The sequence below is a fragment of the Lissotriton vulgaris genome, chromosome 11 (assembly GCF_964263255.1).
Source record: "Lissotriton vulgaris chromosome 11, aLisVul1.2, whole genome shotgun sequence".
NCBI classification, from domain to species: Eukaryota; Metazoa; Chordata; class Amphibia; order Caudata; family Salamandridae; genus Lissotriton; species Lissotriton vulgaris.
Window position 1 is genome coordinate 369,599,000 of NC_141699.1, and position 26,297 is coordinate 369,625,296.

Here is a 26,297-nt window from a genome sequence, read left to right on the forward strand (position 1 = left end):
TCTGTTTGAAGGAAACTGGAGTGCTACTTCAGTGTCTTTTTTCATTTTTTTCGAGTGCCTGGTCGACCTCATGACCAAAAAGGTTATTTTTTTCATCAAATGTCTCCCAAGCAAAATACTAGGGTTGATCTATGTAGCCGCAGTATCGGCAGCATCTAGAGCACATCTTATGGAAGAATTGGACATTAGCTTTCCTTCATTTACCAAATCTTGCGCTTTTGTTTTATGCTCATCTGGGAGATATTGAAGCAATAGCGCCACTTCATCCCAGTGTGCCCGGTCATACCTGGCTAAAAGGCCCTGCATGTTTCCAATGAGCCAGTGACTGGTAGCTTGAGCAGCTATACGTTTGCCAGAAGCGTCTATCACCTTGGACTCTTTATCTGGGGCAGAAGGGTCCCCTGATGTTTGGGAATTAGCCTGCTTACGAGCCTTCAGACACTACCAGTGAATCTAGTGGAAACAGGCTCTTAATAAATACAGGATCTGTTGGGGAGGCTTTATGCTTTTTGTCGACTCTAGACGTCAAGATGTGTGCACCGACAGGATCTTTAAAAATTGTCAGTATGTCTCATCATACCCTTAAGCATAGGAAGTGTTTGTGATGACTTGTGTGTGAATCCTAATGTCTCAAACAAAAAAAATCCTCTTCTAATGATTTTTTGTGCAGTGCCACCCCATGATATTGTCCAGCCCTGGCAATGAGTTCCTGATAGGATACATGGTCATCAGGAGGAGATGGCTTGGCAGGGTAAAGGTCTGGATTATGGTCTGCTGGAGGGTCAATTGTGTAATCCGTCCATGGATCTACTGGTAAATGCGTGTCCCTATCATCAATATCGTCCCCATCATGGTGAGATTGTGTAGAATCCGTAGGTGAGATATGTAAAGGATTTAAAGGTGGAGAAGGGGGATGTGGAGGGGATGCTGGTGGTGGATGCAAAGGACTGGTAGCTTTTAAAAAGGAATTTTGTAATGAGTGTCCTCATCAGGAAGTTTGTGTTTCTGAGGTAGCTTGGTACGAACATGACCTGTTTCAGGGTTAATATATGGGTTCTTTGGTTTGGGATCCGTTGTTGGTGGAACAAGGTCTAAATTTGAAGGGATATCTTTCGGTTTTGGCACCAGCGTTTTTGGTGCTGGCATGGGCTGGCCTTTGGGTACAGAAGATTTCAGCTCCAAAAGGTGGTTTAATTTTAGGCGTGGAGGGTTTCAGCTCTGAACCGGATTTCTGTTTGGAACCAGAGGCTTCGGCTCCAACGAGGATTTGTGTTGACTCTGTACCGAGCTGGAAGGCTTGACTGGGTGTATGTAAGCCAAGCCAGAAGGCAGGGCGTTGGAAACGTAATCTCGGTGCCAACCTTGTCCAGAAGGAAGAGGTGGTGCCGAAGCCTTATTTTTTTTAGGGTGAGTTGATGGGGCAAGGGGTCTTCTGTACTCATGTCACTGCAGCAGTTCTTCGGAGTTGATGGCTATCTCGAGCTCAGAATCAAGAGTCCTGCACGGAGAAGGTTTCTTCCTCCTCTGGCGCTGATACACCAACATCTTCTTGTCCGGAATCTTCACCGAAGATGTCCGGCATGTCTTCGATGCTTTGACGCTGCATCTCTCGATGTCGAGCCCGTCGATCACAAAGTTTTCTTCGACCGAAACGATCTGCAAGCATCGCAGTGTTCTTTGTTTTCTGGAGGCAGGCACAAGTTACACACCTGGTGTGAGTCAGTGCGTGAGTACTTCGGGGCACTGAGGGCAGAATTTAAATGGTGTCCGTTCCATCGAGGGAGAGCTGAACTGATGCAGTTGGGCCCAAAGGCCATCCACAAAGCTTCCAGATCAAAAAGTTAATTCTGTTGACCGAAACGCACGCGGAGAAGTAAGAAATGCGTACGAAACAATACTGTTGAGGGTAGAGAGGATTGTGTGTCGAGGGGAACCCAAAGAATGGTTTCGAACCGGAGCGCAGCAATACATGTCCAAACCAGATGGCAGAAAAACAATCTAACAATGGAGTCGATAACCAAGCGCACTATCACCGAAAGGAGGAGTCAACTTACCTCGTGACTAGGAAAGACTTCTTCGAAGAAAAACAACTTGCAAACATCTGGACCAAACACTAGCTGGCAGGAGCATGCAAATCAAGTGTATCTACAGCACACATGCCTCGAACAGATGGATTCCAGATAAACCTCACACTGCCAGAACTACTTATAATAAAATACATATCAGAATAACAATATTTTTAAAACATCAAAGAAGATCTGGAGGCGGCAATAAAAGATATCGAGACTATACCATTGCAGCACAAGACCCCTGAACAACAGATAAGACACCCTTAGATTTTCCTAGTAACCCCTGACACTACGGATACTTGAAAAAAAGATCCCAAACCCTCTACAGCAGGTATGGTAAAAAACGTAACATTTGTCAACAGAAACAAATCTGCTATTTTGGAGGTGGGGGGATAAATCCTAGAACTACCTAACTGCAGGGCTAATAAAAACACAGATGTCAGTGAGAAGAAACTGCTATTCAGGCATTATTAATGATTTCCAGGTAGACTTATGGATTAGTGGCCAAGAAATTCTAATGAACTTACAAATGGTGAAAAATACTGAAAGAGAGAACCTGTTTCCAAGCTCTGCCACCTAGATTTCAGGGCATATTAATTTGGGCTTCTAACACCAGTATACCCAATTTTATTTCACTTTCAGGCCTCCGGCAATGGCAGAAGAGATATCAACCTTAAGAAAAGACTGTCAATACAAATATCTATCGCCCATATCCAACAGGCTAATAGGAGTGTCCTAGAGCGATATTTCAGCAGCACAGATGGAACAAGGCAGGTGTAAAGAGGATGCAGAATGGCACCATTACATATCCTCTTGTATCACAACATTCTTGGAGCTGTTCATCAGTGCCTCTTAACAAGCGAGGGCAAAACAACATACATTTTATACCATCAACATCAAATTCTTATGAGATTTGTTCATAAGGGTGTAGGTCTACTAAACGTTGAATTTCAGAAAATCATTTTATTATTCAATGTTTCCTTCAGATGGCAGAGTAAACATTACACAGCCCTTCTGCTCTAGACTATCACAAAATAAAACCATGATAGCATAATAGAGCAGCATTGAGATTAACTGACACAAACACATGGTTGGGGTGGGGGTAAATGTATAGAGCATCATTCGTGAAGATAGTTCATAAAGGTACAGAAGGTAAAGGAGGGAAAATCCCAGCTACACCTTGGAGGTCAGGAAATAATACACAATCGCAATAGGGAGGGAGATTTATAGCAGCACCGAGGAGGAAAGGGCGGAGGGACAGAGTTTAGAGCAGCACTGGGCAGAGGTGAATTGAGAAAGGTGGGGGGGCAGAACCAGGGAGAAAAGGAAGGGAGGGTGAAAGCAGCACAAAGAGGGATGGCAAAATCTACTGCAGATTGTGGAAGATGGGGGAAATCAGAGAAGCATAGTAGGGGAAGAATCTGCATCAGCATGAGAAGGGGAGAAATCCACAGAGTAACATAGGGGGATTTATACAGCAGCATATGAGGATAAAAATTCATAGTCTAAATGGGGGCAATTCATACAGCAAAGAAAACCTGCCATATTGATTCTGTTGAGAGAACCTTTTCTGCATGCATACCTGAAAGATCTCCGGTAACAGATGAAGCCCCAAAAAAGTAGCCCCGTGGCAGGCGTACACCTGGGATGTCGATACAGTCCCTCCACTCCTGCTTGCCGTCAATGTCAATCAAAATCTAAAACAGGGAAAGAAGATTATTCTGCAGTTTTCCCAGCACCATAACAAACTTAACGTAAAAAGTCACCCCACTGAAAACCACTGAGACAGCATTAGAAATTAAGTATTGTTATGCGAAGTTGCATGTACATAGCCAGACTTCCACCAACCTTTTTCTTTCTGCTGGACCATAGCACCAATTACTTTAGCTTTATGAATACACTTTGTGACGAAAGTTCATCTTTTTTCCACCACATCTAAAATCTTGTTTTCATTGTCTTCAATACACTAGTCTTTCATTTCTGAGTAGAAGAATATTGATCTACCTTCCTACTCATGTGTATATTATACTTACACTGTATTCTCTAATGGTAATGCTATGGTTACACTGTGCTCAGTAAAACCTCTACTTGGATATGTAAAGCTGTGTTACCAATAGACACTAATGTCAAAGTTGAACTGTCTCTGGAGGGTGTGGTATGAGCAGTTTAACATGGCATCATCTAGGGAATTCAGAAAAAGTGAAATAGCTAAGGATAGTAGCCATCAAATTTCACCAAACATAACACACCCAATAATCAGCGAACTGAACACGTCAAGAAATGAATGAGCCGTTATAGATTAACTGAAATCTCATATCAAGTTTATCTCAAAGGCGGAGATCCCCACCTGCACCTAGGTAAAAATCACATCAATGGAAATCACAATTTAAATGTGGAGATCTCTGCCTAGATTTAGGCTTACAAATCATCACACCCTTAAAGGAAAGCGTAGTGACTACTGTAACCGGATGAATAACCATAAAGCAACTATTAGTAACTTTGTGGGGCTCTCCATATAGAAACTAATAGGGGAAACAAGTAGATTTAAGCAGAAAGAAAAAAAGATAAATTAATGTTATTAAAAATATAAAAAGATCCTTCTCTAATGTCACTTTACCTAAAACTATCAGACTAACCACACTGCAGCTCAAAAATGTAATATAGGATTTAGATTTAAAATGTTTTAAACTTTTGAAAAATGTATTAAATTAATTTCGATGTTAAATAGCCCTCACGTACGGTATCAGTAGTTGCATTGAACATATTACAAGGTTGGTTGAAAGTTGTCTATTTTAAAATTGTATTTTACATTAAATTAATTTAATATGTAATTTAATGGTTAACACGTTTAAATGTTTTAAATGACATTAAAATTTGGAGGTAAAATATTTGAACAAATACATTATTTAATAATAAATTACATTTACTTTTAGGCTGTTCCTACCTGTTGGTTAGAGTTATTCCCTGCCTTCACTGTTTTTTTATGGCCGTGAGTTTCAGTACCAGTGGTTGGCCAGGTCTAGTGACAAAGCTTGGCTGGAATACTTGCAAGCCTGTTTCGTCAGTATTACTACTGTAGTATATGTAGGTGTGCATTTTATGATTTGGGATTATCTTGCTCATTTGTAGGTGTGCTTATAATAAGCATATGCCTTCCCCAGCCATCTTCCTTAATTTCCTTAAACACCATCCATTTATTAGTAATTACTGCTCATTTTCCCACGGCGCCCCTTGTCCATTCCACTCTTACTACTAAAATATATATTTTTGATTGCAAAGATCTCTGCACAGAAACAGGAGAGTGCATTTCATTTGTGTAGGATAGAGCCCCATTTTGCATTGTTTCCCCCCCTAACTTTTTTCCAGATACGCGATGACAACTTGACTGTGTGTGTGCTGGGATCCTGCTAACTAGGCCCCAGCACTTGTGTTCATGTCCCAAAACACTACCTTTGTACCAACAACAGGCAAAATGCTGGGTTCTGGCCACAAGTACAGGTCAGCCCCTTGAAAAAAGTACCATGTGTACAAAGGGCACTGTGGCCAGGTAAGTCCTCCAAGGGCTGCAGTACCTATTGTGCCACCCTTAGAGGCCCTACACCTTAACACCCACAGACTGCATTGCAGCCTGTATGTTTAGTGCAGAGAAAAGTAAAGAGTCGACATGGCACACATCCCGGTGCGCCATGCCTGCAACCCACTGCCTGTGGCTTAGGTAAGGCACCCCTCTAGCAGAGTGCACTAGACCATAGGTGAGGGCACAGTTGCATGAGAAATGTCTATGTCTATTCTTAGACCTTCTAAGTGCAGTAAACCATAAAGAGTATATGGTCTGGGAGTTGGTCTTTACGAACTCCATAGTTCCATAATGGCTTTACTGAAACCTGGGAAGTTTGGTAGCAAACGTCTAAGTACATTAAACCCACACTGATGCCAGTCTGGTATTTAATGTAAAATGCACTCAGAGGGCCTCTTAGGGATGCCCCTTGAAAAATGATCAACCCTTGGGTAGAGTGCCTCCACTCTCTGGGTCCAGACACAAAGCCCATTATGGGCAGAGGTGTCATGCTGCCCTGTCCCCTAGGATGGGCTGGGTCCATGAAGGGGAATCTTCAAAAGCTTTCCGCCTTTGTTAGCTGACCCAGCCTTTTGCTGCCCCCAGCAAATTGCTTCCAACGCTTCTAACCCCCAATTTGAGTGGGCGAATCCCTGGCGATCTTTTGAGATCTGACATCCCGAAGTGGGGAAAATTGATTCACTCCCTACTTGTCGCCATCTGTAGGGGCGCCCCTATCCCCTCTTCGTGGAAAGGGGCGGAGGTGGTCCCTATTTATAAAAAAGGCCCCAGAGAAGATCCATCAAATTATAGGCCCATTAGCCTGTTAGACATTAGTCAAAAAGTAGTTGGCAAGGTCTTACTGGTCAGAATACTTGACTGGGTAGAAGAAAATAAAATCCTTTCTGACTACCAGGCGGGCTTTAGAGTGGGCACTGGGACAATCGAACAAGCTTTTAGATTAATGATGGTGTATTGGAAGGTCGTGGTCATAGGCAAGGGCAGTCTTTATCTCGCGTTCATCGACTTAAAGACTGCCTTTGACCTTGTACCTACGGAGACCCTATCGAGTGTATTGGCTGATATGGGGCTGCCTCATTACTTACTATCACTACTCGTTAGGCTACACGAAAATAGCTTTGCCCAGATTAGGTGGGGCCCAGGGGGGGAAAAAACAAGCAGTATTCCGGTTGAGAGAGGTGTCCGCCAGGGATGTGTGTCAGCTCCCACCCTCTTTTCCCTTTACATCAGTGGGGTGGTTGAGCATCTCCGGGAACATCCTTCAGATGAACCATCCCTGGCCGGCGAACGCATACCTACCCTCCTCTTCGCGGATGATACGCTTTTAATATCAAAAACCCCAATAGGCCTCAAAGGCTCCTAAATAACTTTCAATCCTTCTGCTCCAAACGAGGCCTGGTAATCAACATAAGCAAGACAAAATACCTTGTGTTGAATCCTCCAAAAAAAACAGTCCGCCCTCCTACCCTGAACGCTGAACCTCTGGAGAGGGTAGAAGTCTTCGACTATCTAGGTATTTGCCTCTCACATAAAATGGAATGGACTCCACATTTGGACAAAATGCTGCTAACTCACAAGAGAATAACAGGAGCTCTCCTGAAAGAACAACGCTCCTGTACAATAAGACCAATAGCTGTAGTCCTTGAGATCTATTCGGCCAAAGGGGTTAGTTCCGCTCTCTATGGGGCAGAACTTTGGGGGTCATCCATCACTGACGATTTACCTAGATCAGAGAAGAAATTTTGCAGAGCGATTATGTCTCTCCCTCAGGGTACCCCCACGGTCCCGCTAATGTTGGACCTAGGTTATCGCCCAATTGATGACCTGGCAAGATTCCGCCCACTTTTGCTATGGGCACAGCTGTGGCGTGTGGAGGAACTTGGTAAATATGCGCAAGGTCTAGCAGAAATCATGTCATCACCAAGGTGGCATAAAATCAAATAGTTGAGAGATATGAAGACACTGTTACTAAATTTGGGCTTAAACGAAGCGTGGGTAAACAGATCCTCACCCCCGAAGTCAACTCTCAAGAAACTTTATTGGGACTGGATTTTGCTACAAAGGAACACTAGCACTACTATGGGCAGACTTACGTAGGACTTCTTGAAGTTTAAGGACCAACCAAAACGGGAAGTGTACCTTGATATTATCGAAAAACCCTTTGATAGGGCTTTGTACTTCAAATTTAGAGCAGGAACTCTTCCTTTGTACTCTTTTACTTCACGTTGGAAATCCCCTGCACAGACTACAGAGCTTTGCCCAGTATGCCTAAAAAAAACAGAGACAGTGGCACATTTTATGTTTGAATGCGGAGAGTATGCCCTCCCCAGGAGGGTCTGGCTCAAAAACGTATGCCGGCAGCTGGGCACTAGGAGCCACATGGCCGCAATTCGGATTTTAATGTCGGACAGTCGTGCCATCTATGCTTGCGCCCTAGCTAAATTTTTATCATGGGCCTGGTCCATTCGAACTAAAAGGCTAAAATTAACTGTTTAATTCTTTTTTTAAACTGACTGCCAAATGAATTGTTTCGCAAATCTGTAAAAAAATTTTTAACCAACTTTTTCTATTGGGTTATACTTTTACTGTATGTCCATGATTGCTTTTTGCTTTTAAACTTGATGTGTTGTGATTGATATGCAGCTTTTATGATAACTTTTTATCGAAATAAAGCTTTTTTGACTTGACTTGACTTGAGTGGGCGAATCGGAGGGAAAACCAAGTTAGGAAGAGAGGTGTGCCCACCTTTGCCAATCCCACCCCTCGGGTGGCAGAGGCGAGGTGAAGCCCACATCTCAGTCCCCTTCATCTTGAAGATGCGGGGACGCAACCAATCAGAAAGAGGCTCATGCCCCTCCTCCCATTAGAGGCTGAAATAGTAGGGGGTGTACTCATTGGTCCTGACCTGCACACCCCTGTAATGCACCTAAATTTAGTATTTAGGGGCGACCTTGAACCATGCCTCCTCAGATCCAAGGAGGACCAAAGAGCCATGCCGAAAGAGGAAGAGGATACCAATTGCTTTGGCCCCAGCCCTACCGGCTTGTCCCAACTTAGATCTGCCACCAGCGAAACCCTGGCATGTCCAGCCATAAAGAAAACAGAGGACCTGCCTTTTCCAAATAAAAGACCATCTGCAATGAGCACCGGATTTGCTCAACCAAAGACTCCAACACAGACCCCAGATCCAGTCATCTCCACGGGTCTGCACCTCTCTGCACCCCTCTGCACCCGATGCTCATTTCCAGAGTTCGAGTGGTCCAACACAACGAGGTGGTCTGCCCAGAGATTCTGACCTGGGATCCAGTGATCCCCGACCTGCCTCGATCTTCTACCAGACACCTGCAGCCTCAACCGGAGGGGTTCTTCTTCCCCCTCACCCAGACAGTGACCATAGCTGGTTAGAAAACCTGACGCCCAAAGACAACCAGACGCCCCCGGCCTTAGATGGCCCAACCGAAGGTGTCCAGGCTTCCCTCAACAATCCACCTTACCTCTCTTGCCAGTGGTCGCCCTCAGGAAACAACCTTGCCCAAGCCTGCAGTATTTCCTTTGAACAGGAGATCTCCATTGGAAACTAGACTTACAGCCAGGGTAACATATGTGGGTTTTAGAGCCTGTGGACTTCCAACAAAACTTCACTGGAACGAAAAAGGATTCGACTTTCATAACCTTCATGTCATGGTAGAATCCCTCCAAGGTAGACTCTGCCTTCGATCCATCAAAAGATCAGTAAACGCACTATCATGAATTGTATAATGGTAACATTTTGTTTACAATACTTGAATTGCAGAATGATTGACTCCAGATCCGTTGTCTAGGACACCATCTAACACAGAGAAGCAAGTCCTGGTTCTCACGTATTAGTTAAGGAACAGTGGCACACAAAACTTGCAGAAACTCAGAGTAATACTTATCCAAAAATCCCAATCCTTAAGAAGGCAAAGCCTAGCAGAGAGCACAGGAACACACCAAATCGTTGTAGGTTTACTTCTGTACAACATTTACTGCTAGCTTATGATAGCAGATTGCCACTGCGATTGTTAGGTTAAATGTTTTTGTATCCATCATGCTTTTGCTTAGCGACAGATCTATATGAATGACAAAGGAAAAACCTGCTTATTTACCCAATTCATTGCCACTTCCCACATCACGAAGTGCTGTAATCAATGTTATTCAATGAGTGTTTAATTCTACAGTGATCAAAATATGAATGCGCTCTTTAAAATTGGAAACTTTCAGATACCCCTTTTTTCTCTTTTGTAAATATACTAATCATAATTGCAAACAATTTGACCAGCGTTTGGACCGATTGATCATTAATCAGTTCAAAATAAAATTTGAATAGGACATTTGGCTAATGGATTTGTACTAAATACACACTATAAACATGACAGATGTCCTTTCCTGAAGATAGATTCTTGTTTAGAACTTCGGGTTAGATTGATGTGTGTTTATGGTGATTAATGATTTCCTGGACTGATTGGCGGACAACATGCCTAGAGTTATGGAAGGTTATCCCCCAAGTATCCAAGCTATTTTACAATGAAGTGTTTTAAGGTAAAGATGGCCTCTACAGAGATTGAGAGTCACAGGTTGGAGACATGGAAAGTGGGAGTTCCACTACTAAAGTATTAATAGATACGGTAGTCATTAATTATTGAATCCTTGGATTTCGGACCACGTAAAGCCACTAGTGGCCCAGGCATAAAAAAACTTGTTTCTTTTGAAACCACTTTTCATTCTCTCGTAAGAAAAGACCACACACATTCCATCTCTCAACATTGCTGAAGGAGCGAGTAAGGCTATTAATATTCTATAATTTGGCCCACCTCACTGGGTTGATGTGCTGAAGACCTAGAGAATGACTCAGTAAATTCTTTGAATCTTCCCATCTTTTTTATGTGCAATGCATATGTTTGCCAAGTTGGCTGCTAGAATATGCACTTTACACCCTCATCACAAGTTAGAGAACTATGCTCAAAGCGAAGCAAACTACTTTTAGTTCTGGCAGATTTATGTAAAGAGGCCTCTCCACTTCAGACTCCCTTCATGTTTATCTTTAGATTGCTTTCTAAACCAACAAAGGAAATGGTATCACGTAGACTACAGTAACTGTCTGTTTCCTTCATGAAATGTTTTTTACCGTCCTCAATGTAGGGTGAGGTAAAGTTTCACCTACATATCAACTATTAAAGATTGTATTCAGTGTTCATATAGTGTACATTATACTTTGAATTGTATTTCAAAACCCATTATGCAGATCTTATGTACATAACACATAGAATAAATTGTGGTAGGCATTTATATAGTACAGATTCTAGCACTAGTATGACTTCCACGTTTATCGGATGTTCAGGTGTATTCCAAATTGTGTGGTCCAATGTGTTAGTTGTGAAGGTGCAGATGGGTGTGACTGTGCTCCTTTACATTCATTTGGTGTGGCACGATTGAAACTGGTGAATTGCGAAGAAGTTTGTTTATATTGGCGTGTACTAATTTGGTACGATTGTTGCAGATAGTAGCATGCTTGCACATATCTTATTGTCAAGGATATTTGTGTGAGTGTTTTATGTATTCTTCTTAAATTTATGATGAAAGTTTGGGGTGTGTTCATTTGTACTTTGGACAATACTGTGCCTGGTCTTTTTGATGGCCATGGTCTAGCTGGACCCTTTCACAAAAGCAAAACCTGCTCCAAAATTGTAGGAAGCTGGCTCTGCTAGTACTATAGTCAAAAGTAAAATTCTCTTTGGGCAACTTAATGTAAAGACAAAAAACTTTCACATAGACCGAAACATAAAAACATCAGTTCACATTCATGAGATACCACACCAAATAAGCAATGTAAAAGAAACAATATTATAAATTGATGCTGTACAATGTATTCATATTGAGATACATTCAAACATAATATAAAATATCCCCTAATCAATAACCAAGGGAATAACTCATTTGCAAAGTACTAATAAAAATATAAATAAACAATAAGGGACCGACATTCAAGTAAGGAAAGATTCAAGTTCCTATTTGTAACAAGCATTTACAATGCAATGGTCTCGGCATTATTAAAGGTAGAGCTATGGCATTGCTCATGAAATTTTTTTTCTTATCATAAATAAATGGCATTTTCATTTACATTGCCAATAGCTTAATCGTTAAATAAATGGCATTGTCATTTACAATGCCAATAGCTTAATAGCTCGCAAATGCACAGAGCCCCACACACATATTGTCTATTATATTGACTGCCATGAATTCCAGTAATATAAATAAAAGCTTGTTTGTCGCCCCCCAATATTCCTAACAATCTGCAGAGAACCCATATTCCTATAAAATGGTGTCACTGCTTAGCCCCTTGTATTTATTTTAGTCTCATTACTATGGTTTTGGTTGAGAACCTTCATTGGAGTAGTTACAATTGTATGAAAAGATGATTGTAAGATCATTTATTCATAAATACGCTCTACACTGAAAGCTAGGGTAAGAACACGTGAAAAGAAACGCGTCAGGAAATTGGATGCATAACTCTTGTGACTGAACCATTCCCAAACCATGTTCTCCCTTCATTTCCCAGGTGTTCCCACATTCTGCACACCCACTCCAGTTTTTACACCTTGTGGAACGGGCAACATCTTTACTTTGTACGCAGGTGCGGTCAACAAGAATACGATGAATAAGAAGACGAAACAGGATGAATATAAAAGAAGACAAAAGTAAAATCAATACTAGGCAGGCGGATAATCCCGTGTGAATTTGCTGGATATCAATGCACATTCGAAACTAGCGTGCTGCCAAGTTATTTTATTCTAGCACGTCTAGACTGTAAAATATCATCCCTTTACTAAGTGTACAACACTACAATGCAAAATACAATGATCGTGTGGACTCGCACCCCTGGGGTCAGATGTGCAGTCTATGGTTTAGAGACTGCAAGTCACCTGCAGGAACATTTTTGAAAGTAAAACTGGCACATCAAAAGCAAAGAAGTCTCATTTAACGACATTTACTCAAACTAGAAATATTCATTACTAAACAAGAGCCAATGGATGCTCTAGCTGCTAAACAGCCCTTTTCTGCAGTCATTTTTTTCATAGTATATAGATGTCAGTGTTATCAGTGTCTAGCAATAAAACATATGCATTTTTAACAACACTTCAGTCAAGCATTCCGGAAGTCACAGAAACACCACCATTAGATTGCATGAGGGGTGGCTGCACACCGCGCAGGGTACAAGAGAATAGTGCTCAGGTAGCACTGGAGTCAACACAATTTGATTCTTTCGCTTCCGAGTGTAATGATTGTGGGCTGGATGCTAATTATACCCTCTCAGTGGAGCCAAAATGTCACAGGACCATAACCATTGCACTACCAGTTGCAGGCTGAATGGCAAGTATATGGATTGCACATGGTGATTAATCACATGTAGTCCAGCTAAGTATTACCATAACAGATCGGAACTGCAATTGGACACTGTCTGGAAACCACCACCAATCCACCAGAACCAAACCACTCAATACCAAAGAGGACAAGTGCCTAATGCAGGAAGAGATCTGCCATATGTGGCTGCCATCTTCGAAGACTTTAACATATTCCTCCCAACCAGAAGTTTCCCATTCCCCGTGATCACTGGTTCATAGGACATGTATATAACGCAATTAAACCAGGCAGCTCTCTTTCTTTGTTGTCTTTTCTTTCTCTTTACTAGACATACATGATTAAGAGTGCGGAAGACTTAATTGGTGTGCTCAACAGAGGATGTTGAAAGAAAAAGTTTTGTAATGATCATATTCTACACATTGGACTTCTAGAGTATATTGTAGCTCTCAGCTATTAATAGCCACAGTCCTGTGCCTCACTTATCCTTTGTCTCATCACACTGCAAAGAGCTGCGACCTAAGACATGATATCAGCATTATTCTGGTTACACATAAGCAACAAACATACTGCATAGATAGGCTCACAGAAAGCACATCCTTCCAGCCAAGCACTCCCCTATGGTGTACTGAGCTACCCATCCGACAGTGCAATAGGGCATCCTGCAGAAGGGCATGAAGCGCCATATAAATGCAGCTTTCATACAATGCAATACAACACACTGTCTATCCATGTGGCACAAGTCCTTGCACCATTTATTTATATGCCTCAAGCTACATCTCCTCTGTCCTTGTGTGCAAGGTTTTCTCACTCTCTATTTGCCACACTGTGGTAGGGATCCCTGTACGGCAGAAAGCAAAACGTGACACTTCTGGTGGTGGTGAGCTACCAAACACGCCCCCAGTCAGATGTGAGCATCCTGATATTTTAATCTTAATTGGCTTTGTGTACTTTTTGATGCATATTTACGGTGTTGTGGAATAGTTTTTATAATAAAAATTGATGGTGGGGAAGGCCGCACTTTAATAAAGCACTGTGCGCTCACCTCACATCCAAAGAAATCTTGGCCCATATCATGCTGTGGATGCTTCCATTTGGTCCCACTATGCCTCGTTAGGCTAGGGACGTGGAGGGCGAGATTGTTGGAGGAGATGATTTATTAGGGGCAGGAGGGGCCAGGGGGACTCAGTGCAGCAGCTTTCAGAAGCCGCGCTGGCGAGACCGTGAGTGAGAACTAAGGGGAATAGGACGGCTTAATTTGCACCGGGGCAGACCTGGACCTCTTGCTCTAAAACAGGAAAAAAACATACATATGAGCTTTGGAGACTGAAGCTTGGAGTTGTACAATTTATTTGAAGACACAGCTTCTAGAAATAATCAGTGATAGCATAAAAATCATACAGTACTTGGCCCTGTACCCAGCATTCTCTTGAAAGTCACATGGACCAGTTTGAGTTTACAAAGTACAGTTTAACATTTGCTAAGAGAGAGAGATTTTGCTTAAAGTACACTTATGAGCACTGAGGCAGATTAAAAACGGTTGTGCTTGTTCACATAGATGAATACTCACATTTGCTTATAAGTGTAATCCTGCAAGATACATTAGAATGCAGAGTACATGTTATTTATCATTAGGTACGTTCACAATGCTATATCAGTGAGATGTCCTAAGACCACAATTTAAATGCTTGAATGTAGAGAACAAGTTAAAAAGTACATATGCAGATATGAAATGACTTATCTGAAAAGCAGTTAAAACATAACACAAGTAAAATATTTACATGCACAAAAGTATGAACATTTGATCAAGGGCCCTTGGAGACAACTCTCGGTCTGAATACCTACAAACAGACGAGGAGTTGCCCGCTGATGTTCTTGCGGGGCTCCTTCTTATACTGTCTAAAACACATGAGACGATAATTACGTCATCCCACGCCACCACGTATCACATACCCGTCCATTGTCATTTACTGGCCTGCTCTCTACCTTTCCCACCCGTAAGGTTAGGTATGGCCTTTTTCCTGTAATTGTGGTACATACTTCAGTCTAGACTGAGACCTGCCACTTGACTGGAAGTTTAATAATAAACTATCAATGGACGACAGAAATGTGTTAGTATTGCTTCGAGGGGTTCTATTCATGTGTCAATCAGGCAATCTGTGATAATATTTCGCCACACTTAGCCTCAGTTTATCGGATATCTTGCTTGACGTAGCTGTGGTGGGAACTTCCCTTATTCTATTCATGGCTTAGGTGGGGGACGTGGGGTATGTTGCAAGATTTATGGAGGAACTTGACTTCTGCTGTTTGTGAGAAATATACAATGAGGTGGGGCCTGGTAGGGGTGCGGGTCCTTGCAGACAAGAGCAGCTGGGTGAATCTTGGGTCAGACCTGCTTTCTGCTTCTGTTTAAGCTAAGAGAACATGGCAGTGCTCAGGGCAATGCAACTGAGGCCTGTAACCTCTAAACAGCAGGGCCTACACAGGGGTCATGTTGTGCAGGTGACAGGTGTGTCCTTGGATAGCTGTGTAGCTAAAAATTCTTCCTCCAACAAGATAGAAAACGGCAGCGACACCCTGAACGAGCATGGCTACGGGCCACCACCACCCACGCACAACTCCTGCCTCGGACAGATTTACCTGAGGCCTAGCCTGCAGCTTCAGAGCAGAAAGGTGCAAGAGGCAACAGAAATAAAGTATGTCCGGTGGCTGCAGCCGCCGCATGGTGAAAGGCGGGCTTTCTCAAGACAGTCTCTGGCGTGGCTGGGTCCTGGGATGCCTCTCACCTCACTGGTTACACGCACACCCTCTATGCCGCAGCCTCACCCGGAGGACTGCACAGAGCGGAGACAACTGCGCGCTGCGCACCCACCCCAAAATTTAATTAAATGAAGAGCCCAGCCCAGAGGTGGGCTGCCAGACGAGGCGGCGAGGCCCAGGCCTGTGCAGCAATGCATAGCTGCCAAGGTTTCAGATTGCCTATGTGCGACATTTTCATAATTTCACTGTAATTATGAGTGACATTCAACAACTATGAGTGACACTTTCTCACGAGCAAAAATCAAGCAATGAAGATGAGGGAAATATATAAATATCAGAAATTAGATCCATTTGAGCAACCAGAAACCCTAAAAAGATCTTAATAAAGTTTCAAAGCACCATAAATGGAAGGGCGCTAACCAACATGAAATATAGAGAACTCTGGCTCCAAGCAGGCTACATAGTAGTAAGTCTCATCTTCCATGCTCACAACAATACCAGTGTGCACATTAGTGCTATTAAAAATGTTAACAGTGCAGAGAAATGTCACGAAGAACGGGGCAGCTCTGCAGCCAGCACTTGACTGTAACACTTCATAACCTTCCGAATGACGTGACATTCCAGATGTAAAACAAAATAAAAAACGGATGATAATGTTCATTTTCTTCTGATTCTTCTATGTATTATGGTGCCTGTGATAAAATAAAATACTCCATGCAGGGAAAAGTAAAGGCTTCGTTACGTAAAAGGATGTATTTCATACTGAATATTTAAATTGTATTTCATTTAAAAGTGTGTGCCCCCGTTATGATATATGCAGTCAAATGTACTCTGCTTGTACCTCACACCCGGACACTGCCCACACCAATGCCGACCAAACATGGGGGCCCATGTTTAAAGTTTGAGCAGTAATTTGTTAGATGAGATTGCCTTACACTGTTGGCCTGCTGTCTTAACACAGTAAACGTGACACGATAATGCACATTCACCTTCTTAAATCAGGATTGGTTATTTTGAGGGCCCGTAGCACCCCAATCCTTCCTTCACCTATGTCTTCCTGTGAACTAATTAGATAAAGACATCAGAAATAATCTGTAAAAGCAATGCTTTTAATCTCAGAGTGAGGTGGTCATGCTAGTTTCAAACCTAAACCTTGCAAGAACTTAAAACACGCACATGCATATCGACCAGCAATGGCGAAATTGAAGTTCGACATCGCCCTTTCCTATGAATCGAGTGCACACATAATGGGCGGTCGCACCGGGATACAGTTCATTGCAATATCATTTTGAAGAACTTTAGTGACTGCTAACAAAAATTACTAACCCCTATCTAACTCACTGTCTGTGAGGTGAGGGTCGGACCCTTCCAGGAGAACTTCCCAGCCCCGCCGCGGCACATACCACTGTGCAGCCTGCCTCTGGTCAGAGAAATATAGGGAAATAATTACCTAAGTCTAAAGTCTTCTGACAGTTTGGCAAGCCACGATCCTGGCCACCAGCGTCATTAGGCTGTGGGGGCTGAATCGTGCCATCTAATGAAAAGCTGCAGGCTGTGACACCAACATACTCGCTGCACTGTAAATAGTGGTGCAAGCAACAACGGAGGGCTCCAGACAACTTCCTGCTCTCACGAACTGTTAGCTCGCGTGCGCCGCAGGCGCCAGGCCCGCCTACAACTTTTCTCTCAGTATTCTCATTGGCCAAATCACGGGACACACACTGTCTATTGCAGTCCGTGAGGCCATCATGTAATTAAAAGGCCAGGGCCCTTAATTGATGATGAAGATGCCTAGCGCGGCATACCACCATTTAATTCACGAGGCCGAGTGCGCACCATTTAGGCTCCTTACTGGCAGGCTCTGCTGAGAGTGAGGGGGGGGCCCGCTGTGGCTAGAGATGTGTCAATTGTAGATTCAAAGGTATAGTTTTTCAAAAATACACATACCGTTGGAACCTGATTGTCGGGAACCCAGGGCACATCAATTCAAAGGGCCGCAGCAATAGGGCAAAGGGGTGGGGAGGATTTGCAACAGAAACCCACTTTCATATACTGGGACCATCGAACATTGGAAGGTAGGGACTGAGCCACCATACTACCTCAGTATCTAGGTGCCCGATTCAGAATAGCTATTGTGCCTCACTTGCCATCCTAACCTTGCCAGAGAAACAAGTGAGTTGGCACCTTGGAACACAACACTCCAGATCCTCCCAGGAATCACCAACAGGACACACCCTTTCGCTCCCTCTCGTACTTGTCCACAATAAAATAAACAAGAGACATGAAAGAAGTTTAGAATATTAAAACTATTGTGCTCCAAGATGCAGTATTTGTGCCACAAATAGAAAACAAATGGATAGCAAAACTATTGCAAGCATGGTTAAACCATATAGAATAAAAAGTCCGGTTGTGTTACAAAACAGATTAGCCTGACCACCCCCCCTCCCTTTTCCTACTAAAGCTAAATTATATATTGAAGATAACTGGGATGACTGGCGGACCCAGTTACCTTAGCATACCAAGATGGACGTTCAACATCTCCACTGATGCCTAGGATCTTTGCTCAGTGTGTGTTTTTGTAGAACTCGTCCTTAGTTAGATGACAAGACGTGTGCTCACAAACAGCAGCTGCATTCTCGTGTTATGTCTAGGTGTTATTGTCCGACCACAGAGAACAACAGGGGCATTGTTTGACCTGGTCCATGGTGTTCAGACAAAATCCAAGCAAAAGAACAGAAGAGGAAAACACATGCAGGTTCTGTGTAAAAACAAGTGGCACAAAAGGAAGAGTTTATGTGGAAATGTGTGCAAAAGAAATACAGCCTACAATGTGTACAACTAGGCTAGCATAGGGAAAACGACAATGGACCATGCAAGAGAAACACAACATATGGGGTTGCTTTTCTTAAATTTCATGTTGGCTTGAATGGTATTTAACCAATCCAAAGCTGTAATACTGTATCTGGCATGCTAGTCATTATGTAGCTTGAAGTGGATGGCACTTGCTAATCCTTTGCTTAAAAACTCTGCAAGTAAAACATACTTTTTGAGGTGAGCAGCTAAGCATGTCGCTGGTGTTGAGTGCCCTCCACCTATCTGCCAAAAAGTCTCGAACTAGCCAGGCTTTCCTACTCTTTTTTGCATAATTGATGCTGCACTCATAGCCTGAAAGCGCACCGACAAATATAATATAAATAAATGAAACAGTACTGTATGCTACTGGGTAGATACAGTTAGGAACAAGTTTCCATAGGACAAGCATTTTTTGTTTTGCTTATAGCTGTGACGCTGCTTACGGCATATTTATGAAACTTTATTAAAAAAAAGTTCGTCCACATCAAGGTCTTCCTTTAATGTTGCAGAGTGATCAGTCAAGCGTGACTGGAAAAAAAAAAGGAGGTGGGGGCTCATCTCAAATATGTTTTCTTCATGCAGTTTTCCATAGGAAACTGAACTGTGACCTCGCAAAACAGCTGAATAGATTACACAAAATTTGGCAGGAAGCTAGATCCTGGTCCAGGAAAGCATGCTTTATGTGATTTGGTGTAAACCTGTTCCACAGTTTTGGAGAAATTAAGAAACAAAAACTGCGTATATTTTATTCTGAAGAGCCGACAGATCGCAATAAGGAGATCGGATTGGCAGCCACCACATCAGCAAAGACACACAAACACACACACTGGGAGGTTTAGCCTGCCCCCCAGGGACCATAAACATTTCGGTTACTGCAAGTTTAGGGAGTAGCAGCATTAAAATGTATACAACAAATTAAAAAGTTTAAAACAAAAACTAGGGGATAAATGCACCCCCCACTGGCCTGACCTCCCCATCGCCCAGGGGTGCAAAATATTAAAACGCCATGGGTGTCCCGTGCCTACCCGGGGTACCCACAGAAATTGTTGACCATGAGGCTGCAATGGTGGGGGGAGGCGCATTGTGCCACACAGCCCCATAACGGCATGCAATGAACTCCTGAACTAACGTAGCCGCAGTGCGCCGCGTGGAACTGGTGGATCGCCGCCGGAAGAATGCTGAGGCAGCATAGGTCACCTCGTGGCCGGCACATCCATTTGCAACGCGAGCCGCGGGATGGGCTAGGAGCGGAGAAGCCTGACCTATCCTGATGCTACCTGGGGGCGCTGGCTCCGAGTGACGAGCTGAGAAGAGGAGTCAGGAACAGCACAGTAGGACCCCCAAGGCAACGCCCCATACTTCCGTGCAGCAGAGGCATTGGAGGTGCTGGTGCTGAGGCAGGCTGTGACCGCAAAGTGGGAGGCCTATGCCTTGTGCAAACTGGAGGCTGCTGAGGGGAGAGGTATGGAGAGGGTGGGCCATGGTGCCCTAGAGGTGAGAGCTGCTGCAGCCGCGATGGCCCCCTAAAGCATGTGCCGCTGTCGCCCTGACCAGTGTGCTGTTCAGGCTGGCATGACGAGCGGACCGGGAGAAGTACCTTATCGTAAAGAATGCTGCAAGACGTGCTGGCAGTTGAGGGGCCTGTCCTAACCTGTGGCCACCTGAAAGCGCCAAACTTAGTAACAGGCAGGAGCAGAACCCAGAGCACCAGGGACTTCGAAGCAACACCCCCAGCCGCAATGAATGAATGAATGAATGAATGAAGCAGTACTTGTATAGCGCTATCTACCCGGAGGCCTCGTAGCGCTAGTGACAGAAATTCAATTAGCAAGGGCTCAGGGCAGGTCAACAGAATGTAGTATACAAGTGTGTTTTTAAAGTTTTCCTAAAGGAGAGATGGTTTAAAGTTTCCCGCAGAGGCAGAGGGAGGGTGTTCCATAGCCTTGCCGCAGTGTGTGAGAAGGAGCGGCCACCCCATCGAGCCTTCTTGACTCTGATGGGAGTAGCCAACTGAGAGGAGCTGGACCGAAGAGAACGAGATGGAGCATAGGGAGTGACCAGGGACTGAAGAATTGCAGGGCCGGTGCGATGGAAGGCCTTGTGTAAAATACACATGGCCTTAAATTGTATTCTTCCAGCTATAGGAAGCCAGTGAAGTTCCCTCAAAGCATTCCTCGCTGACTGCCAACGGGGAAGGTTGTAGAGTAGACGGGCTGCACTGTTTTGGGCGACTTGGAGCCTGTGGATGGTATAGGCAGGAGCTCCCATATAGAGGACATTCCCGTAATCCAGGCGAGATAGTATAAGGGCCTGGATCAGGATCCTCCTTGCCTGAAATGGGAGCAGAGGGAGCACCCTCCGTAGCATCCTCATCAACCCAAAACAGGTAGCCGCAGTCTTCGTAGCTTGTACCGAAAAGTTCAGGTCGGTATCAAGCCAAATCCCTAGGCTTTTTATTTGAGGTTTGGGCGTGGGGGGTGGGCCTAAACATGGAGGCCAGGAGGATGCAAAACCCGAGGGAGAGGAATTGCCCAGCAAGATGACGTCTGTCTTCTCCCCGTTGAGTTTTAAACATGAGGATTGCATCCATCTGGAAACCGCCTCCAGACAGGAGCCTAAGGTGCTGGACGATCCCTCCTGGTGGTCTAAGGAGACCACCAGTTGGGTATCGTCTGCGTAGGTGACAATACGCACACCAAAGGGATGGACTATCCTGTCTAGGGGCTCCATGTAGACATTAAACAGAGTGGGGCTCAGGGAGGAGCCCTGAGGAACCCCACATCTGAGAGGGTGTTTAGGGGATGTCACCTCGCCCTCGAAGACCTGAAAGAAGCGGTCAGCCAGGAAGGATGTCAGCCATTCTAGGGCTGCGCCCGACACACCCATGTCCGCCAGGCGTTGTAAAAGCGTGACATGGTTGACTGTGTCGAACGCAGCACTTAGATCTAATAAGATAATGGCGACCTTTCCACCCTGGTCCAACACAGTTCTAGCTTCCTCCGTTACCGCTAGGAGAGCGGTTTCGGTTCCATGTCGAGGGCGGAACCCTGTTTGGGAGGCACGCAGGAGCCCATTTGATTCCAAATGGCTCATCAAGATGTTGTTCACGTGCCTCTCCAATAGTTTACTCAGCCAAGGGAGCAAAGAGATAGGGCGATAGTTCGCCAGGTTGTCCTGGTCCAGGTTGGGCTTCTTCAACAGAGCCCTCACCATTGCGCACTTCCATGACGGGGGTACGGATTTTGTGGTGATGGAGGTGTTGAGGACGTCCAGTATGACCGGGCGGATTATGTCCACTACCTTCAGAAGTGTCTGGGGGGATGCTGAGTCACTGGGTGAACCAGAGGTAATTTGAGAAATAAGTCTGTCCAGAGTAGGCATATCTAAAAGAGGAATGGTATTTAGCTGGCAAGGAGTAGCAGTGGACAGGAAAGTAGGGGAAGAGGGGTCCGGGGTGCTATCGACTTCTCCAAAAGAACAGTATATAGTCTGAATCTTTTGGGAGAAAAAGTTCGCCAGGTTGATACAGCGATCCTGGGCACCCTCCACGGAGGGACATTCAGTAGGGGGAGAGGTAAGGGTTTTAACGATTTTGAAGATTTCCCTTGGGGCATTAGCGGCAGCCTCGATTTTGCTGCCGTAATAAGAGGCTTGTGCTGTTTTTTGCTCCCGTTTATAGAGCCTGATGGCCGCTCTATAACTAGTTTTCTTGTCTTGGGAGTAATCTTGTCTCCAGGCTCTTTCATATTTCCGACAGAGTTGTTTCCTCGATTTAAGGTTAGGAGTGAACCAAGGAGCAGGTCTCAGTCTTTTAGTGACATTGGTAACTCGCACAGGGAGGACCATGTCCAGAGAGGAAGAGATCCAGCTATCGAAATTATTGGCAGCGATATTGGCATTCGGGGCTTTTCTCGGGGGGTCTCTGGCCAGTGCAGTTTCCCATTCAGAGAGGGGGAGTGAAGACCACTTCCTACCTCGCTGTTTAGCAAGATGACAAGTGGGGATTAAATAGTGCCCGAGAGGCGGGAAGGAGCAACCTAAGGGGAGAAGAAGGGGATGTAGAGTAGACACACTGCCCCATTCAAATGACCTGTAGGCTCCACGGCAATCGCATAGTGGCAAAGGAAGCGGGGCACTGCTGAGAGGAAACCCAGGCCATCACAACAGGAACAGTGAGATACTGCAGCGGGGGCAGTGAATCAGCAGGGCGAGACCCAGCGAGTGAATAAGAGGGGAGAAACAAATGAAGGAAGGAGGCCTCAGCCATAGCCAAGGAGGCGTAGGACCGCCTGCGACAGTGGCAACCAGGCACTTGGCACGCTAGTGGAGACACTCGCTGGAACAGCGTCAGCCTGGCATCACAAACTTAGGAAGCAACAATGTGCGGCCACTGCTGAAGACTGCCTGTCCCCACCCCAGGCAGCGGCACTACGCGAAGTTAACCTGCAGGCATCAGAGCGTTAAACACTGCACGGAGACGCACCAACTCAGCCCAAGGGCATCCACCCAGAGAGTGGAGTCAGGGAATCGCATGCCAACCGCACAAAAACTGGTCATAGAACGCCTGCGAACCAGGGCGCAGCAAACTGCTACGAACCAGATGCAAAAGCGGCACAACTGATCCCAGTGCAGAAGCCAGAAGTGCCAACCATGGAGCTCGCCACGAAAAATGATTCAGTTCTGTTTTTTTTTGTTTGTTTTTTAAATTTTTATTTAGTAAACCATGGTGAAAAAAGAATACATAGATCTGACATTTCAACCCCTCCACCCACCACGTTGAAAAAAAGCAGCGTGTTGAAAAGACAGGCGCAGAAAAGAAAATGGGCTAAGGAAAAGAAGAGAAATAATTAAGTGGCACAGAACTGTCAAGTTTAAGAAACGAAAAGAAAGGATAACGTAGAGAGGAAAAAATGAAAGCAGAAAACTTTAAACAAACAGTAAAGAAGAAAGAAAGAAAGAGAAGAAAAGAGCAAAGGAAGTAGAAAAGCAGTACACCATAAAAATGATCCGAATTGCCCCGGTTGTTCCAACCAAAAGGATAGTTTTTCCCACACCTCCTGGCCCTTTTTCCGACTCTACGCCCCTTTTTGGCATAAACAGCTTTTTAGTTCTCGGCTAGCGTAGGCTGCGCATGCGCGCAAGATCTTAGGTCTCAGAGTATAAGGTTTAAACCCGCCCCTCTTCTCCATTGGCTGGCTCCCTAGATGGCGGCCAGCCATTTGGAGAAGAGGTTTCTGTGACGTCATTTGTTGTAGCTAAGCCCCGTCTGTTTCGGATTAAGGGGTGTGTTTTTTGTGTTTCTTTCTCTGGATTAAGCCCGTCCCTTTGTGACTGGTGGGCGTTTTGATTATTAACATTTTTTTATATCTTTTTTTTAATGAGGATTTTTTGTTTTGTTTGGGTTCCTTGCTTTTTTTTTTTTTTGGTTTGGGTTCCTTGCTGTTTTAAGGTAAGCCGGTACAGGAAGGAGTTAGGTCCTTAGCGGGACTGAGGGTGGGCTGGACCCTTATACTGAAACTTGGAACTGAAACTTGAAAAAGGGGGGGGAGCCCAAACCTCATAACATATTCTGAGACCTGGCTGGGGGCTGAGATTGTTCCAATTTTTAAAAAGGGTTGCCCGCTTGCTCCATCAAATTATAGACCAATAAGTCTACTCGATACCACTCAGAAGTTGATGGGCCGAATTCTGCTAGAGAGGCTACTGGGCTGGATGGAGGAAAACAAAATTTTGACCACCCTCCAAGCCGGTTTTAGATCAGGGGTCTCAACCTTGGACCAGATCTTCCGACTCCAGGTCCTATACTGGAAAACTGCAAGAGTAGAGGGTGGCAGCCTCTACCTTGTTTTTGTGGACCTGCGGGCCGCATTCGATCTGGTCCCGAGGGAGAGGCTCTGGACTGTGTTGGAGAAACTTGGTCTCCCGCCTTATTTACTAGACTCCATAACCCGGCTCCACACTGGGAATTACGCTCAGGTGAGGTGTGGGAAGAACGGGGAATTATCAGATCGTTTCCCTGTCACACGAGGAGTACGCCAGGGCTGCGTACTAGCCCCCACCCTCTTTAGCTTATATGTCAATGGCCTGATAGACAGACTTAATTGTGTCGGGGATAATGATGCACGGTCACTGGCAGGGTGCCCGCTCGGATGTTCACGGACGACACCTTGTTGTTGTCCCGGACATCGGGCATCCAGCGGGTTTTGGATGGGTTTGTTTCTTTCTGTGCCCCGCGGAGTTTGGAGATCAACTTGGAGAAAACCAAGCTTATGATCTTCAACCCCCCGAGGCACACCCGCCCTAACCCTACATTGAACGGAACCCCCCATGAGCGAGTCAAGACCTTCACATACTTGGGAGTGACTTTGACAGAACAATTCACATGCGTCCAGCAAGTCTCTAAATCCTCCCTAAGACTTGCACAGATAATGGGTGGCAAAGGCAGATTTTGCAGCGCCTCATCCTTTAAACAGGTTACCCCTGCCCTAGAGATATACAAAACACAGGTCAGGTCTGCAGCCTTATACGCTGCAAAACTCTGGGGACACATCAACACATGTAACCTAACGAAAGTGGAACACTCCTTCATGCGGCATTTGTTCGGTCTCCCGCAAAGTACGCCTCTGCTCCCATTATGCTTGGACCTGTGCCTGGAACCTATTACTGAGCTGGCGTCAGCCGACCTCTGCTCTATTGGAGAAGGCTCTGGTCTGTGCCGGAGCTGGAACCGTTTAGAGCAGAATTCAAAATCATTTGGGGACAATTAAAGACCAAGAACATAACTTGGTTGGCACATGTTAAGTCTCTTCTCTATCAAATTGGCCTTCCCCAACTTTGGGATACACCGGAGGACAGCTGCTTGAGGATCCAAAGGACTGTCTTGGTGGCAGATGTAAAAGCGCACAACCTTAAAATGCTACACTGCTCAAATTCCTTGGGCAGACTGTCCAATGAATTCCTCACAACAAAAGTTGAATTCAGGATGGAGGCGTTTTTGGACCTGGTGCAGCCTCCACTGGCAATGAAGCTATACATTCAATTGAGACACGGCTCTCTACCAGTCGGCGAATTCACTTCAAGATGGACAAAAGCGACGAAGGCTAACTGCCCTGCCTGCAATCATGCCAGGGAAGAATTTATACATATCCTCTTTTTATGCCCAGCATATGGTGAAATCCGGAAGTGTTGGATCATTCCACTTTGCAAAAACCTGGGCTTTAGGCACTGTGCTTTTGCCCGTAGAGTCTTAACCTATGATACTACTCCTCCCATTGTCTTTGCTGTTTCCCGGTTTCTTGTCGGCATGTGGAGGAGAAGATCCGCAATAATCCATAAGGACTAAGGGACCACTGTTTTTATTTTAACTACTCCTTTGATATCCATTGTTTAATAATCTTTTAACTTTGACGTATTTATATTTTAACATTGTGCTTGTATATATTTTATTGCACTTTTATGGTCTTTGACCGAAATAAAGTTATCAAAGTAAAAAGTCATACAATTATTTCATCAAGACCAAATACCAATTGATTAGGCCTGGTCAGGTACTTTTATTTATACCAATTATTTGTATTTTTTATTTATATCCTTTTTTTTGGCGAACTTGTTTTTCATAGGCAAACAAAGAGAGACTATACATTTAAATACAATATAACATTACA

General features: G+C 44.5%; 1 protein-coding gene across 1 annotated transcript in view; it reads right to left on the minus strand.

The window, feature by feature from the left end:
• Nucleotides 1–26,297, minus strand: part of LMAN2L (lectin, mannose binding 2 like) — a 338,684-nt gene that overhangs the window by 68,033 nt on the left and 244,354 nt on the right. Inside the window, exon 6 of the mRNA XM_086943348.1 lies at nt 3,652–3,766. Within this exon, the coding sequence (XP_086799474.1) occupies nt 3,652–3,766 (115 nt within the window). The remainder of the gene's footprint in view (nt 1–3,651; nt 3,767–26,297) is intronic.